The sequence below is a fragment of the Camelus bactrianus genome, chromosome X, assembly GCF_048773025.1.
Source record: "Camelus bactrianus isolate YW-2024 breed Bactrian camel chromosome X, ASM4877302v1, whole genome shotgun sequence".
Classification (NCBI taxonomy): domain Eukaryota; kingdom Metazoa; phylum Chordata; class Mammalia; order Artiodactyla; family Camelidae; genus Camelus; species Camelus bactrianus.
This window is the reverse complement of record NC_133575.1, coordinates 69,082,176-69,100,143: the sequence shown is the minus strand read 5'-3', so window position 1 is coordinate 69,100,143 and position 17,968 is coordinate 69,082,176. Positions and strand designations below refer to the sequence as shown.

At 35.2% G+C, this 17,968-nt stretch overlaps 1 protein-coding gene across 6 annotated transcripts in view; it reads right to left on the bottom strand.

The window, feature by feature from the left end:
• The window catches only part of DACH2 (dachshund family transcription factor 2), a 501,910-nt gene that overhangs the window by 356,879 nt on the left and 127,063 nt on the right, over positions 1-17,968 (bottom strand). For 4 of the 6 annotated variants that reach the window (XM_045516973.2, XM_074358819.1, XM_074358816.1 and 1 more), the window contains exon 2: positions 17,831-17,869. The exons of the other annotated variants lie outside the window; for them this stretch is intronic. In XM_045516973.2, the coding sequence (XP_045372929.1) occupies positions 17,831-17,869 (39 nt within the window). The remainder of the gene's footprint in view (positions 1-17,830; positions 17,870-17,968) is intronic. 6 annotated transcript variants of the gene reach the window in all.

Here is a 17,968-nt window from a genome sequence, read left to right as displayed (position 1 = left end):
AAAAACTTCCCTAAGCACAGAGCAGTTTATTGAATCAGTGAATCAAAGTCAACTCTGTGCAAAAGACATGAAAGAACATCTCATGGTGAAGTTCTTAAATTATATCATGTAACTACAAAACTTTCCAGACCTCCCTGGCCTGTATTTCTGAATTTAGTTCTGACCACTTAACCTACATGATATTTTTATATCTTAAATCTCAAGGGAAACCGCAAGGGATGTGCATTCTCAGAAATTTGTGAATACTGATTATTTCATTTTTTTAAAAAGTCCATTATCTTTTATGAGATCTTTTAATACATCTGTTTCTTCAAAAGTTTGGCATTAAAAGCAAAAATATTATTTCACACCTTATAAACAAAAGACCTTTCACTATTATATTGTAGCTTGAAAATATCAAATTTTTTAAAAAATACTCTAATCAGGTATGCTTTCCAATAATAATGAAACTTGACTAGCATCAATTAAATATATTTTAAATTATTCAAATTACTTAGCACTTAATTTAAAATAGCGTTCTGTTGTATTTCATAAAACATAATTGATGCTTTTTTAAAATATTAGGAGCATTGATACTGAATATAAGTGGGAGAACACATTAATTCTCAGTCAACTATCACACCTCTGTTGATGATGCCCCAAATATAATAATAATGACAAAAATTATCATAACCTAATATTTCTTTAGCACTTTCTATATGTCAAGACAAGATGAGTAAGTCACAGTCCTACCCTCAAGAAACTGACAATACATATACAAATGTAGGACTCAGCAGTATATGAGAAATGCAAAAAAACAGTGGCTAAACTAAAATGATCTAGGAGTTTAGAGGAGGAAGGTGATAATCTTTCCCTTGAATCATCATAAAAGGCTTCATGGAAAAGGCAGTAGATAGAGTAGAGGTTTAATTTCAAAAGCAGAGACCAAAGAAGGAAAGGACATTCACAGCAATAGTAATAATAATAATAATTATTATTATTATTGCTAACATTTATTAAGTGTTAACTATATGTCTAACACTGGGCTAAGTGCTTTACATGTACCAACTCATGTAATCCTTACAAACACCCAGTTAGGTAGGTACTCATACTTTCCCCATTTTACAGATAAAGAAACTGAGGCTAAATGATCACAGAGCTAGTAAGTTCACTCAGACGGAATTATTTTTCCTGCTGCTTATAGGCATCACTAAGTCACACTAAGTCAATGAAAATAGATTCTCATTATCTGACTCCTCAAGATTAAGCTTCCTTCCTAACTCCCCCTTTTCTGCGTCTCGCCCCCGTTCCCTCAGTCTACCTGGTTTGTAGATTCTATGACTCTACCATCACAATCCACATCAAATCATGTGCCAATCTGAGGGAATTCTTCCTTTGCAGTCTCTCTCATATTTACTGCTTTCTGTTCATCCGCACAGCCATTATAGCTGATCACCCAAATCCTTACCGTCTTTGTTTAGCTCAGTATCCAAACCCCTACCAATCCATGTATTTCCTGAACAAGCATTTATTGTGTTTCAAACAACATGCTGAGCAATGGGGATACAAAAGTGAATAAAACATGCTTCCTGGACTCAGAGTCTAGTTGATAGGCATATAGAGAAGAGTAAATAGATTTCAGGAGGATGGAGGGCAGAAACATGGGGGCGGGGGCAAAGAGAACAGACGTGTGTTCCAAAGAGAGAGAAAAGCAGTCATGAAAACCTGCAAGTGAGAGAGAAAATGCAATGTTCAAGGGCACCAAAGGAGTTGAATTGATAGTAAAGGAGAAAGGAGCTTGAAATGTGATTAAAGAAGTGGTTAGATCCTATAAGGTAGCATTTCTCATTTCTCCACCTCAGCAGGATTGACGTCTTAAGCTAAGTAAGTCTTTGTATTTGGGGAGCTTCTCTGTGCATTACAGGATTTTAGCAGCATTCCTGGCTGCTACCCACAAAATGCCAGTAGCATCTGCCCCCTGCCTCGTGTGACAATCGAAAATGTCGCCAAGCATTGCCAAGTATCTGGTGGTAGCAAAATCATCTCCGGTTGAGAACCACTGAAATAAAGACCTTGAAAGTCATGTTAAGCAATTTGGACTTTCAGATCAAGGGGAGTAGTGGTGTGCAGCAGTGTGGAAGATGGAATGATTCTCAAGACCAGTCAAGAATGGAAGCAGAGAAGCAAATTAGATAACTATTCAATATCGAAGTTTTGTTATTATTCCCAAGGGCTATCACTTCGGCGGAACTGGGACAGAGTTCTACAATATTCCTATCATATGCCATAATTATATCTCTCTGCTTTTGCTCATGTGGGCTCTCAAAATCTAGAGAAACACTTTTCCGACAATTCACATCTCCCAAATTCCTTTAAGGTCTGAGTTGAAATACTCTTACCTCCTGACTTACTATCTTGTATGAAACCATTTCAGACTTTTTCTCTTATCATAAATAGCTTTAATTCTTATGTCTGTGATCTATATATAATACAATATTACACTTTCTTAATTTAGTAAATTGGATTGATTTTCTGGTTTATTCATGCTTATAGTTAGTATCTCAGACAACTAAATTATAAAATCCTAGAAAATAGAGATATGTTCTACATCTTACATATACTCCACACCACTGAGTAAAATCCATCTGTTATTTTAAATTAAAAATCATGTTCTCTTGTGTGATTTCTCCACCATCTAGAAAAAGATTCAGAATCAAAGTTAACTTTTTTTCTTACATACACTGAGGTAAATCATTATGACATTGAATGATAAATTCCATTCTCCTTTTTTTTAACTGACTATTTTTAACAATTTCTAAGCATACAATTCACTGGCATCAAGTAATACATTTGCATTTGTTGTGCAAGATCATGGTTTGTTGTTGTTGTTGTTGTTGTTGTTGTTTTTTCTCTTTTAACAGAGGTACTGGATTGAAACCAGGACCTCATGCATGTTAAGCACGTGCTCTACCACTGAGCTATACCCTCCCCCTCCCATTTTCTTAACTATTAATTGGCATCAAAATTACCAACTCTGAGAATAGTCAGAGTTAATTAAGGATTTTATATCTGTTCCACAGCCTGGTAGGAAATGTATAAATAAAAGGTATTAATGAATAAATACCAGAGATCCTACTTTATTTAATTGGCTTATCTAATCCTCTGAAAGAAATAAGTACCACGGATTTTTATCCTTAGAAAGGTTTAAATTAGATAAGAAGTAGTGTTTTGGAAAATTCCTTACATGCATTTTTTTTAGACTTCATGTATAAAATCTAACTTTGAGATGCATGCTGATGTTATATTCATGTCATTTAAAGTCTGATAGTTTCAGTAATTCACATTCAATTTCTCCAATTGTTTATGTTTCTACAACTCCTTATAAATCAGAGACCAATTCTACTGAATCTCAAAAAGATTATCTGATCTAGCCCTTTGCTTCAATGAAATACGTGGCTGAAAAAATCCCGGAAATGCTCTAGAGGTCCAAATATCGAATAATTTCATTTTTGATAAATTGACAATAAAACTAAGGCAGGAGGCTCATTATATTTCCAATATTTTAAATCATCTACAATAGAAAAAACTGATAGATGATTACCCTCTAAGTAATGATAACATGTTATTCCTCAGCCTACCAACCACATTAAAGTCATTCTAGAATTCCCAATTATACATTTATTCCACTTTTAGAAAGACCTCAACATTAAAATCAAATTTAAAAATCATCTTTCTTCTGAGGTCAAAGCAAGTTCAATGCACACTGCACTCCCAAGCTCCTTCCCCCACCTCCCTATATAAGAATATTATCAGACACTGTAACTTTAAACAACCTAACAGCTTGCAGTCAAACTTAAGAGCAGCATTACAGATTTTCTTCGAAAGGTTAAGTGACAGAAACAAATCTGTCCATTTTTAGCTACTGAACGTGCTCACTAGTTTAACAGATATTTTTTTTTAAAACAAAAGACATCACCAGCTTTCACATTGTCAGATGATTTAAAAATCTCTACGATGCTTCCACCCCGCGTTAAATGAGATCTAATGGATTAAGATACAAGTCGACTTTCTTGTATGTCATGTTGGAAACTTTTCACAGGCACCCGCAAGCCCCTGATATAAAAGTAACCTAGGGGTGCCAATGATGAAAGACTTGGTTGCCATGGTGTCACCTCATAAATCATCAATTATTGTCTGTTATTATAAATGTGACAGCCACATACTGTCATAAAGGGATTTGCATTTTCATCTAGTTTTAAGGTTTTTTTCCTGACATCATTTGCTTTGTAAAAGAAATGTCATGACAACCATAGAACACTTAAGCTTGTTACGGCGTGTTCAAGCATTCACTCCGACTTTTGTCAGTTTGGCATTTCAGCATCCCAACCTCTTTTGCATTATTGAGTAGTTTATCTTTATAGTTCATAAACGTATTTCTCCACATGGGTATATAGCATAATAGGCTAAATCCAACAGAAGCAATGGAACTCTTTTGGTTGCTATGACAACCTAAACTGATCAATTTCCTGTCACTGTTTTAAAAGAGCCACTCTCCTATGGCCGTAAATACTAATTACAAACGCAAGCCGTTTGCTAACATGTTCAGTTTTCAGATTAAACCAGTACATGCCTAATTTATCATTTAACATGTCCTCCCACATTTGTTGTGTGGTACAGAATGAATAATAACTTCACTTGTTTACAAAATTTTCAACTTAATTTCACTAATTATTTTGGGGTGGCTGGAATTTAGCTGTGCCACCATAAGTTCACAAAATTCAATGAATTTTCAAAGTGTAAGGAAAGATTCTGAAATGTAATCTCTGGATGAATGGTGAAATGTTTGCTTAAAACTCCTTCCTGTAAATGCTCTTTTTAAAGAAGATAATTGTATTGTCCATAAGAAAGTTGCAAAATTTTCAAGAGCACACATGAAAGTGTTCTGTCCCGCAATCTATTCAAGGAAATAAATAACCAATAAATTTGGTTAAAACCTACAGTGAATAAGTTTAGTGAAGGTACCAGTTGATACTCTGAATGGGAAATCTAGCTTTTGAAAGAAAGCAGTAGATTCAGGGAAAAAATAATAAATCTATCAGACAACACAGTCATAGTACTACTGTATAATCTAATATTAAGCCCTCCCTTCTCCACCCACACACATATTTTATACAAGCCTTAAATTAAACTCTATACTTCATCTTTTGATGGGGAAGGAGACATGGTGGGGAAGAATTTCTATTTCGGAGTATAAATAAGAGCAATGCTACAAAACTCTCTTGGGAGAATTTCTAACACACAAAAACTTGTGAAAATGTTGATACCATGATCTCATATAGAGAGTTTTTTTTTAACCAAAGCATTTTTATTTTCCAGCATTTATGAATTACATGATGAACAAATCTTTGCTACTATGTATCATTATGATTTAAATATTAAGAAAGACCCCTATGCTGATCTTGCCTATAGTCTCACTAACCAACGAGTCTAGAATTTGATTTAAATATTTTTTACAATTTAATTTCAATACTTTTACAATTTCCAATGCAGAATGGGGTCTTCCTAGACTAAATAATCACCCAGCATTTCTAGGGAGGCTGACAATTTTGTAAAATCCAATATAATATACAATGTTCCAGTTGATTATCTGAAAAGAGAAGCTAGAACCTCAAAAGTCTGCCTCTGACAATACATACAGAAAACATCATTCTGTGAGGATGGGGCAAAATGGATGAGGTGAGGTCCCATTCCTATTACTATCTGGACAAAAAGATATTGCTTAACAGGGCCTGGCCCTGCTACCCTCAGCCCAGGTCCACCCCATCATGCCTGTTAATCAACACAGATTATACATCCAAAGAAAGTAAAAAGCCTTTCGCGAGTCTCCTGTGGTTGCACAAGGAGTGACAAAGTGCCTCCACCTGCTTCTCAACTCAGCAGCTGTAGCCGCCACACTCGAGGGCTCAGAGGGCCTTCTTACAGCCTGTGCTCACAGGTGCTCCTCTTTTTCCAGCACCAGCTCAGTGACTGTGCAGCAGGAATTTTACATCACCACAGGTCGAAGTGAAAGCTCTAGTGCCCTGATTTCCAAAGGAAATCTGGTCAGCTGGAAGCAATGAAAACTTAATCTGAACGCAGCCAGGCACTGGCTGGGAGCACATGCTCCATAAAACAAAGGCTGGAATCAAAAGTTTTTTTTTTCATACAGATAGCCACTGCCACTGGGCCTGCCTGCCATTTTTTTTTTTTAAAACATCAACTCTGAATTTCAAACACACTGTATAAAATGTCATAAACTGCCGGATAGCATGAGGGGAGAAACAGAAAAGAATGTACGTAATTGCAATATAATGCAATTGCTCAGTAAATATTTTTTTGAATATTAAAGACTAAATGTCAGGGAAATAGGCCAGATCCTGGAGATAACAGTGGTCAACAAAGCAAAGGCATGGTCCCCACTCCCACAGTGATTATGAAATTTTCAAAACACTTGAGCATTTCCAAATATCCTTGCACACTTATCCACATTTTTGCTCTTCACAACCACCTTGTGAGCGACATCTGTAGGTCCACTTAGTGGATAAGGAAAATAGACTTAGAGACGGTAAGTGATTTGCTGGTGATCAGAGGATTAAACACAAGATTTCTGACTACAAACTCCGGACTCTTACCACTATAGTAGTATTTCCAGAAGTGTGTTTCATGGAATACTAGTTCTCTAAATAAAAAGGTTCTTTTAATCAAAAAAGACTGAGAAATTGGTTATATTATATCTTATAGATTCATGGAGCAAATTAACAAATTATAAGCTCTGAGAAGACCTGTGATAAACTAGTTTATTTACTTAATTCATTTTTTATTGAAGTATAGTCAGTTTACAATGTTGTGTCAATTTCTGCTGTACAGCACAATACATATACATACATACATTCCTTTTCATATTTTTTTCATTACAGGTTACTACAGCAATCCCACTCCTGGGCACATATCCGGAGGGAACTCTAATTCGAAAAGATATATGCACCTCAATGTTCACAGCAGCTCTGTATACAATAGCCAAGACATGGAAGCAACCTAAATGTCCACTGACAGATGACTGGATAAAGAAGATGTGATATTGTGTATATATATATATATACACACACACACACACACACACACACACACACACACACACATACACACACACACATACTATTCAGCCATAAAAAGAATAAAACAAACTAGTTTATTTTTATTTAATCCCATATTTCCAAAACTTGGCCACAAACCCTCTCTTGAGGAAAAAAAAAATGAATCCACGGTGACTCAGGAACTGATGATGCACTAGTGTACTGGATGCAGGGTGGGGGCATGTAGCAGAAGGGACATGTATGTGAGAGTTGCACAGTACATCTCTAAATCTATGCATGACCATGAATGCATGTGACTGTAGAAGACTATGAGTTCTTTTTTATTCTTGTCTCACTAGATACTATGAAAGAAAAGAGCAGATATTTGTGGTGAGAAAATAAGGCCTATGTGTATGATCAGGATGAGGGAAAATTTAAGGTACCAACAAGAAAATGGAACTGAGAGAGCTCCCCTGACCCTTTTTCTTAGCCACCTCCAACACTTGCTCAGGATTGAGAAAAACAAATCTTCCCCTAACCAAGGCTTGCCCTAATGGCTGATTCTGGGACTAAAGCAATGAAATATACAAAATGAGCTGGGAGCATCTTGTAGTGCTAAAAAGTAAAGAACTGCTCAGAAAGAAATCTACAGTGATGGGGCCATGGAAACGGTATACAGCAGCACACTGAAAGCACACCTAATGGCCAAAGCTGGGAAATATAAGCAATAAAACAAATACGATAGCGTTAGATTATAATCCAAATTATAAATTCAATACCTATGACTTCATACTGAAATAAATGGATGAATAAATATTAAGAAAAGAAAAATCTCCCATGGAGAGGAATTCCAAATAATTTCTGTAGATACTCCGCCCTTATATTCATTAACTTGTAATAACCTGTAATGAAAAAGAATATGTATATATGTATAACTGAATCACTATGCTGTATACCAGAAACTGACACAACACTGTAAATAACTAGACTTCAATAAAAAAAAATATGATGCATAAGTAACTCCCTACTCCTTCTTAACTGTGGGCTGCACATAGTGACTTCCTTCCCAAAACTTCCAAAGAGGGCAGTATAGACAGGGAAAAGGAAAAAAGGATCTTTACAGTGGAGAAACCTGACAGACACTATGTGGGCCAGGTGATCAAGTCAACCTCAATGATAATGAGTCATAACGACATGTACCTTTGATATGATGTGTTGAAAATGGTACATTACCTCTGTGCTCCTCCTCGACAAACCCTAATCTAACAATGAGAAAAACACCAAACTCCAATTGAGGGGCATTCTACAAATACCTAACCTGTACTTCTCAAAATTCTTAAGGTCATCCAGACAAGGAAAGTCTGAGAAACTGTCATAAGCCAAGAGGAATCTAAGGAGACAAGATGACTAAATGTAACCTACATTCTGGAATGGAAAAAGGAGCTTAGGGAAAAATTGAGGAAGTCTGAATAAACTATGAACTTTAGTTAACAGTAGTGTATCAACATCGGTTCATTCATTGTGACAAGTGATTCATTAATGATAAAATATTAACAATAAAAATAAGGTATTAACAATAAGGAAATTGGGTACAGGGTGCACGGGAAGTCTCTGTACTACCTTTGCAATTTTTCTGTAAATCTAAAACTGGTCTAAAACAAATCTTCATTAAAAGAAAAAAAATCACTGCCTCAAACCATCTTTGTGCCAAGCCCAAATTTATTAAAAACTGCTTTATCTCTACAGGAACTGGAATCTAACTCAGCCCTCCAAATCACAAGTAGTGATTTTTGAAGAGGGAGGGCTGGACAAACATGAATTAAGGAAAGCACGATTTGTTTTGAATGCAACCAAAAAGTAAAATTTGTATATACCATTTTTAAATAGGCTGCCTCAAAAAGATATCCCAAATTCCTTCATGTAATATTGAATACAGTGGGTGCTTTATTGACAAAAATAAATCATGATTAAAAAATAAAACCCACTAACTTTTTTATGCTTAATATGTTAGAGACATCAATATGTGATTTAATGGGTATTTGTAAAACTCTTACAGCATAAATAATATAAAATTGCTGTTTTGTTATTTAGGCTAATTCATTTTAAGACAACATAACCATACAGATCTTTTGACAGTCTTTATTATAGAAATATACTATTTGGCTAGAATTAGCCACTTAAAATGAAAACGTCCAAATTATTGGATTTTCCATCAAATAAAAATCAAAGAATAATTTTGTGTATATATTTAAATAAAAAATGTTGTCTACAGGAAGAATATTTTGTAATAATAAATCAGTTCAAAATGCTATAAACTCTTGTAATTGAAACAAATCAAAGCAGGGCTACTATTCTTCAATATTTTCTAAATTTCAACATCTTTTTGCATATTTTTTAAAAAGCTGGAACACTGTGTATATCAGATGATCTCTCACTTTGTACCATGAATTATGAATAATATATCACTTACAGGAATCCATTGATCAAGCTACATACAATTTTTACATCCCAGTTTTCTACTGGATTTACTTTAAACCATTTTTTTTATATTTTATGGCTGAATCATTTTATACTGCCCCTTTTGAACATTATAAGTAGTTAAAAACAAAACTTCCAATAATAATCCAAAGTAACAGCAGATCTTTGTAGTCCTAATATGCTGGGAGGAAGAGAACCCCGTGAGCAAGTGTATTCGTTGTATTGACAGCTCACTGTTATCAAAACCAGAAAGCAGGACACGTCTTTAAGGCACTTCACATCTATCTGCAGGACTGTTGAGCACGTTGCCATGGAACATAATTCCTTCAAGGACTACAAACCAAAGAACGGCCATTTTGGCATAATAGTCCCATTTCTTAACATTATTTTGTAGCATTCATCAAGATGTATTACAAACCCTACCAATTTAGGGACAATGCGCTGCCTTTTCAAATGCATTCATACTAGGTCTTAGAATCAACTCCGTTTTAGCAACTAATTAGTTACACTGACAAACTTTCAAGAATAGGGCTATACAATTTTAGAAAATGTCACCACTCTCTTTGTAAATTAATGATATGTTCCCCCATTGCACAATAATAGATGGTTATCAGCCTTTCCTCTTTATCCTGTCTCAGTCATTTAGTTAAATCTACCCTGCACCCTCCGGAGAAATTCATGGTCTGTCACCCTACTCACTGGTGTCTAGATTTATGGATATTTTAGCAGCCCCTTCATTTTCATATCACTAGGCAACTCTTCCAAGTTTAAAAGAAAGGACAGACTTCACCTGAACCTTCAGACAAGTACCCTACTACAAAAGTCCGTTTTCCCTCTGTAACTCCACTTTCCTTTCCTTTATATTAAAGAAACACACAGCCTGAAATCTAATGTATTGCCCCTTCACATTATTAAATGTAACATGCAGAACATTGCATTATTATGCTACACATGGCCAAGAAATTTTAGTATTCATGGGATTATGGTAATTAAGTCTTCCTTCACTTTGGGTGATGTGACACTTGCTTGACTATAATGTCACTCCACTTAAAGTCTGTGTAAACAACATTATCTTAGTCACTCTGCATTACATTTCCAACTGTGAGCAAAATTACAAGGTCAGAGTGGACAAGAATGTAGGTAATCCCAAGGAAACATCATGTAAATGACTTGCTCAAGGTTCATACTGGGTTTTCAATAAGAGCAAAAAAGGAATCTTTTTTATACTAATATCATAGTGCTATTATCTGGGTGCCATCCATGGCAAACTACCTGGGTATTCTGGGAGACAGTGGTAAAGACAGAAGTGTCCATGATTTTGATGTTTTGTGGATAAAAGATAAATGCTGTTTGCCAAGGCTTCATTCAGGCTGACAGAAGCGTCCAGACTCAATAAGGAGTAACACAGAGAACAACTACAACTACAAACGGTTTTGTAAATAAAGATACATTAATATCTCAAATGAAAATAATACTTTTTTAGAAATGCAGATGAAAAGGCAAGACACTGCTTATATTTCCTTTCTCGTTTTTTTTTTTTCATAAATACTCAGAACCATGACTTTTATTCTTTAAAAAAGTAGAGTTGTGATTTCCCAATAGTCTTGTCTGCCACTTTGTGATTATGTCTAAGAAGTACTGTCTTGAAAATGCTCTGGCCTACAGAGACACTATCTGAAAGGCTTTGGAATATCTTGCGTTTTAAGTGATTTCCGTAGTGCCTATTGAAAGAGTTAGATAACCTGGTTAAATCTCCACAAAGGATAGGTATAGGGGGGCAAAAATAAAGTAGATGATCTTGCACAGGTTCCTCTTCACTAAACTAGTGGGAATAACATAGTAATTAAAATAATGGTTTTCAGAGTATGCTTAAACTGTAAAACAGGGTGCCAATTATAAATGCAAAGACAGCAGTGGAAATTCTTAAACATGGGCGCCACAATCAGTTCACAAATAGGCCAAAGTGGGTAAAAACACTCAAAAGCAATTTATTTGGGATTCTGTAAACTTCCTGTCACATACGCGTGATGAGGGATATACATATGAATTGTATTAGTCTGGAGATCATCTGAGCAAAGTGTGAACCACAATTTTCTTGTGATACCTGATGTTGAAACTCTGTAGGAGGTCAATTCACTTCCTAGGGATACTATAGTCAAAATTTTTTTCCCCAGGACTACTTATAAAAAGAGAGGCCCTGAAAAATGTCTTTATCATAAGAGATTAACTGATTTAGAATTTGTCTGCCAGAATTGCTACGTTCCGTAAGTAGAAAGGTCACTAAAAACGTAACTATGTTCAAAGTCCTCACAGATAAACAGTTTTCCTTTTAAAAGTCATTGAAAATGATAGGTATCCCATGTTAAAGATAGGATATACTTGTGTGTGTGTGAATGTGTGAGTGCATGTGAGCATGTTTGTGTGATATATTTGCAATTCTGGGAGTTTAAATAAAATCAGTTTCACCTCTCTCCCTTATATAATCTCTTACAATGTTAGCAGGCAGGTTTCTGAGTGTTCTTTCCAGAACACATAGTATCTAAGAAACCCTGAAAGCTCTTTGTTAAGCCTCAGGGTAAAGATTTAGATCTCTCTAATGAAAAGTCTCTCCAAACACAAGACTTGCCCCCACTTACCCAAAAAGAAATTCAGAATATACAGAACAGTCCACCTGAGTCCTCTTTCTACTTTAAGTAGCTATACGCAGCAGCATAAAATCAGTCTTGGAATCAAATCTTAAATGAGCTGAAAATCTTGAATATTCTCTTCTCTGAATCTGAAGCATACATAAAAAGAGCTTGAAAAGAAACACAAAGCCATAACAAATAGTGGTTGGACTTTCATTGTATTCCAGCATCTGTAATGTGATGCTTCGGAGTGGGAAACATTGAAGATGAATTCAAGATGGCGTGTTGCCACTGTCTAGTCCTTATAATGCTGCGATGCTCTATCCCACCTCCCACCCCCAACTGTCCTTGAATTAAGAGAAACACAAAGAGAAAAAGAATAAACTCATAATCTTAACTAAGCCAGGGGGTGTTACAACAGTTTTTCCAAATGGATAAAATTCAATTCTGTCTTTATGTTTTATGCACAATAAGTAAATTATAGCTTCAAAGAAAAGGGGAGATACGTAACATAGATCAAAGTTTAGAGTATGCCTGTGAGATATCGCTTAGTCCAACATCATCATTTTCCAGATGCAGCAACTGAGGTCTCAAGCTATAGAGTTATTTGCAGTCAATGGACTTCTGACTCCTTTTTCTTCCCAGAGCTTTTCCTGATATACCACACTATCTCATCAAGTGAGATTTTTATGGGAAAGTGCTTTGTAACCTAGAAAATATACATTTTAAATAGTATTCTTCTGCTTATCTGAACGATATATATTTTTAAATGAAAACTGACGACAGTGTCAGTAAATATTGTTATGTGCACTAAGTGATCAGAATTAATGTTTCATCTACGTGTGTATAATCATGAAAGAGAGTCAATAAAAAGAATTATTTTTTTCTTCAAAGGAAATTTTTTGTTAAAAATATCTACTACATTGGGAAAAATGTGGGGAAATAGAATCTCTTGGATAATGCTAGTGGGAGTGTAAGTCAGAACAGATTTAGAGAACAATTTGACAGTAACTATTAAAGTTGAAGATGTGCATAGCCCACAAGTCAACAATTTCACTTCTGGTTTATACACTAGGGAACTTCTCCTACATAGGCACAAGAAAACATGATGTCCATTACAGTACTGTTTTTAATAACAAAAATTGGAAAAGGGTGGAGGGTATAGTTCAAGTGGTAGAGCACATGCTTGGTATGCACAAGGTCCTGAGTTCAATCCCCAGTACCTCCTCTAAAAATAAAAATAAACAAATGAACTTAGCTACCCCCCCACAAAAAATAAATATTTAAAAAGAATTGGAAACAACCTAGATGTCCATCAATACAGTAAAAAATATAATCAAAATTTTGGTACACTGATACAATGCAGTAGTACAGTGGAAAATTTAAAAAAATGAATGAACTAGATCTACATATATCAACATAGATAAGTCTCAAAAATACAATGTGAAAACAGCAATTACAAAAGGATAATATATCCTCTAAAAATAAATAAATAAACCTAATTACCTCCCACAGCCACCCCCCAAAAAAAAACTGAAAAAAAAGTTAGTATAATACTAAACCATTTACGTACATTTTGAAAACACAAAAATCAATGCTGCATATTGTTTGTATATAAATACACATATAATTTTTTAAAAAAACACACAGCAATGATAACACACCAATTTTAAAATAGTGGTTACCTCTAATGAAGGGTGAAGTAGAAAGGAGATTAGTGCTAGTTGTAACATGAATGCTTTACATATACATCTGTATCTGTCATTTTTTTAATTGAGCTCTGAATCAAATGTGGCAAAATGTAGACCTGATTATTGGTCCACAGGTGTCTCTCATTATTTTCTGCTCTTTCTATTTGAACTATTTTATAATTAATGTTGCTAACCTAACAATCAAAATGTTACAAAAATTAATTTCCAAAGAGAAATGCTATTTTCAATAAGTCATAAAACAGTGTGTGTGTGTGTGTGTGTGTGTGTATATATAATGAAATGAGGTATTTTGGTAATAAGTCTGATTCCAGTTATCAGATTATAAAATATATTGATCCAAAGTATATGAGCTCTGAAATCAAACTGCCTTAATTCAAATGCTGGCTCTGGCATTTGTAGGCTGTATGGCCTTAGATAAATCACTGAGCCTTCTCTGTATCTCAGTGTCAGCATCTGTAAAACAAGGATTCCAATAACAGCACCTGCCTTTTAGGGTTGCTATGATGATTAAATGAGCTAATACATGGAAAATCACCTGGGGTGTTGTGTGTGACAAATGTTAGATATTGTTATGTTCTGGCAAAAAAAAAAAAGTACTAGTTCATCAAAATTTAACCTGAGTAACCTTATTTGTATGTCTACATTGTCTGAATGCATCAAATGGCCACTTACTTCTTATATTCTCTATCTTTGAGGACCAACCAACTAAGAATCCCCAACTGTTAGAATTTCTAGGAAACAGCTTTAGTTAATTAGAACATTAAAACAGAGTTCATCCCTCTCACACAACAGATTACTTGTGGTCAGAACTATCTGGTGATCTAGAAAGGGCAGCACTGTCCACCCAAATTTTATTTAAGTAACATCAGATATTTTGCACATTGTCCATATGTGTGGACTAGCTGTCCAACAATTTCTCATCTTTCTTATGTGTCTGTGTTAAACCTGCAACTAGAATATGTCAACAAATGAGGGGTGGAGTTTTTTAGTTAATTTACAATTTAAGATTTTGTAGTCTTTTCTTTCTCTTTTTCACTTTTCTCTTTTTTAAAAGTCCTCGGATAAGTTTTCATCAGAAATGACAATGTTAACTGACCATCCTGCCTAACGATTTATGGTACAGAGCATAGGAGTCATTAAAGCAGGTTTAGCAGTGGGGTGTTTTTCTTTTTTTTTTTTTCTTAGAGAGATTGGAATTTAATTGTTTCCTTTTTAGACAAATATTCTTTTGGATTGCCAGTGATGAAAGGGGCATACAGATGTCAAAAGCGTTGTAGCACAGTGGGATTATGTGCTAAGGTCCAGGGCAGGACAGACAAACAAGCAAAGGCTCAGATCAGTCAAACAGTTACCTCTTAATAAAATCTCAAACGACCAGCTTTTGTTTTATCTTTGCCAATGCCTATCAAAAGTTCAAATGAAGTTTTGTTGTGTTAACTACTAAGATTTCTTTTATTTCTTATTTTAAACATTTGTAAAAACAAAGGAATTTCACTAGATAAAATCGGGAATTTGTTTAAAGGCAAGTCAATTTAAAATAAAACAACACATGCTATATACATGGCTTTCTTCCTATTAAAGCACCATAAGTTGGGCTTTAAATCGTAGATTTAATTACATTATATGACAGGATCTATACTTAAATGTTCTCTTTTGGACATAGTAGAAATTATCTTTCACTCTACATTGCTCTGATATACATGAAAACAAAAAATAATCATAATTTTACCTCAGTTTTCAAACCACATTAAAGGAAAACAATCTTATTTCCATGTAGGAAGGAAAAATCATGAATTGCATAACCACCATTCTGAGTACCAGGAGAATTCGTCACCAGCACTCTAGTTATTATTTATTTAATTTACATGAATTTTCCGTCATCAAGATCTTTGGGTGAATTTCTAACATACTGTGATTTTTATTTTTGAATTACAGTATGTAGCTTATACTTTAAAGCAAAGGTTGCAAATTGATAGCCCATGGGCTAGATCCAGACCACAGATGGGTTTTGCTTTCCCTGCATAGCATAGTATTGCTTTTTTGGTTTTTTATTGAGTTAGTTACCAATAATTAAGAATTAGAGAATTTCATATAAAAATCTGCATTCCCAGCTTCTCTCAAACGGTTGGGTCTTAAAGACACTGGGCCTGCATTCCCACCTGGTAGCAATCAGCTGAGCTGAGTAGTAGCTGCCACCTTTGGAAAGAAAATACACTCTCTAGGTCACCACGGTCCCCACCACTCCCTGTTGCTTATGGTTTTTCACTTATGTTGCCACCCTTGCCTCAGGAGGCATTAGAGGTTGCGACTGTCCTCTTTCTCTGCAGTTTGTGTAAGTGAGTCAGTACATATACTTTCAAAAATATTTCACAGTTTTTCTCAGATGACATTAAATGCAAAAATGCATCACATACAGATGTACATGTGTGTTCCAATAACTCTAGAAATAAATCTATACAGTTATAAACTACTGTTCTGCTAAATTAAAAGAATAATTTGACATTAATTTGCATATCATTTTACTCATAGACAGTGAAAGTCAGTTTCAATGCCTGAATTCAATTGCATTCTATAAAATCAAAAATACTTACTTTCAATATCCCAAACCTCAATTCAAAACTCAATCCATTTAAAGCTTTTCAGTTAAAATTATTCATTAATGAAATCTGGTGGGTTCTAGTCTCCCCCAGCATTGAAGTCACAGTTTCAAAAAAGTTTGGCACTTAAGGAGGCACATCCACTGCTTCAGGTCACTTGGGTATTATTTAGTGTGCATGATATATGAGAGTAACATTTAGTATAGAAAATGGCCCAGATAGTAGAAGCACCACCATGGTGATTTTCATCTTCTAGGGTGAAAACTCAAGATAAATGACATGATGTGGGCCCCATCTCTCCAACAACCCTCTGACATTTTTCTTGTAGAAAAATATGGATAAAACATGCATCATAGGAAGCCCTGAAGGAAGGGGGAAAAGCCACCAAATGGTGATTTAACCTGAGAAGGGTGTGTGGGAGAGAAGAGGGGGCACTACTGCCAGGCAATATCAAAACGTACTTTAGTATCATGGGTTGCCCTCCTTTTCTCTTGCCTCTCTGAGTTACTGCCCATCCTTTTCTCCCATCACAACCTAAAAGGTATGAAGCCTGGAGCAATATGGTATCTCTGATTGCAATTTCACTGAAATTGTCATAGACATTTTAGGACGTTTCAAGCATAGATCTTCTTAGAGTTCCAAATATTGCAAAAATGTATTTTTAGAGGAAAAGAATTTCAAAGATTTCAAAACTAGTAGCATGCCTACAATATACATCCGTGCCTCATGCTTAAAAAGATTCTAGATTAGGAAGCCTGAATTTTTTTTCCATCATTGCTGTAGCACACTTAATAGCCTGCGCTGCCCTGCAAAAGTGAATGTACCTTCCTAAGCATTTCAGAACCATGGGGCAGGTGAATTACTCGCCCATTATTTTACACAGGTGTCATGATTTTTATGTCAGTGACCTTTACTCAACCCCCATCAACTTTGCAGCCCTTCTCTAGCTTCTGCTTTAGTTCCCAGGGAAGGAGTTGCTCCCTGTGGCTGGAAGGCATCTCCCCACTACATGGTCCCAGGAGCCACTCCCAGTTAACAGATACGAATGATCACTAACTGGCAACGGTGAAACTTTGAAGACCCCAATTAACTAGAGCCCTTAAATGGATAGACAAATTCTAATTAGCTATTGGATTTCAGGTTTCTTATTATTAACTAAGGATTAAGCAAGATTCGATATTCGCTGCTGAAATTTTTAAATGGCTCTACTTTCCTACCTGAGTAAGTATAGTACAGGGAACAAAATTATTGAAGTTGGGCTGAATCTGTACAGGCTCCAGGACATTCCCAGGAAGTTGATTTTTAAAAAATAAATACATAAATACCTGTTAACAGCTTGTTTTCTTGTCATTTGCCTCTTCCTTCTAAAAGGAGAGTGTAGCAAAAAATAAATAAATAAAACTGGTTAATTGAGAGTTCTGGTTAGTTAGAGTCCAATTAATCAAGGCTTTATTATATTTCAC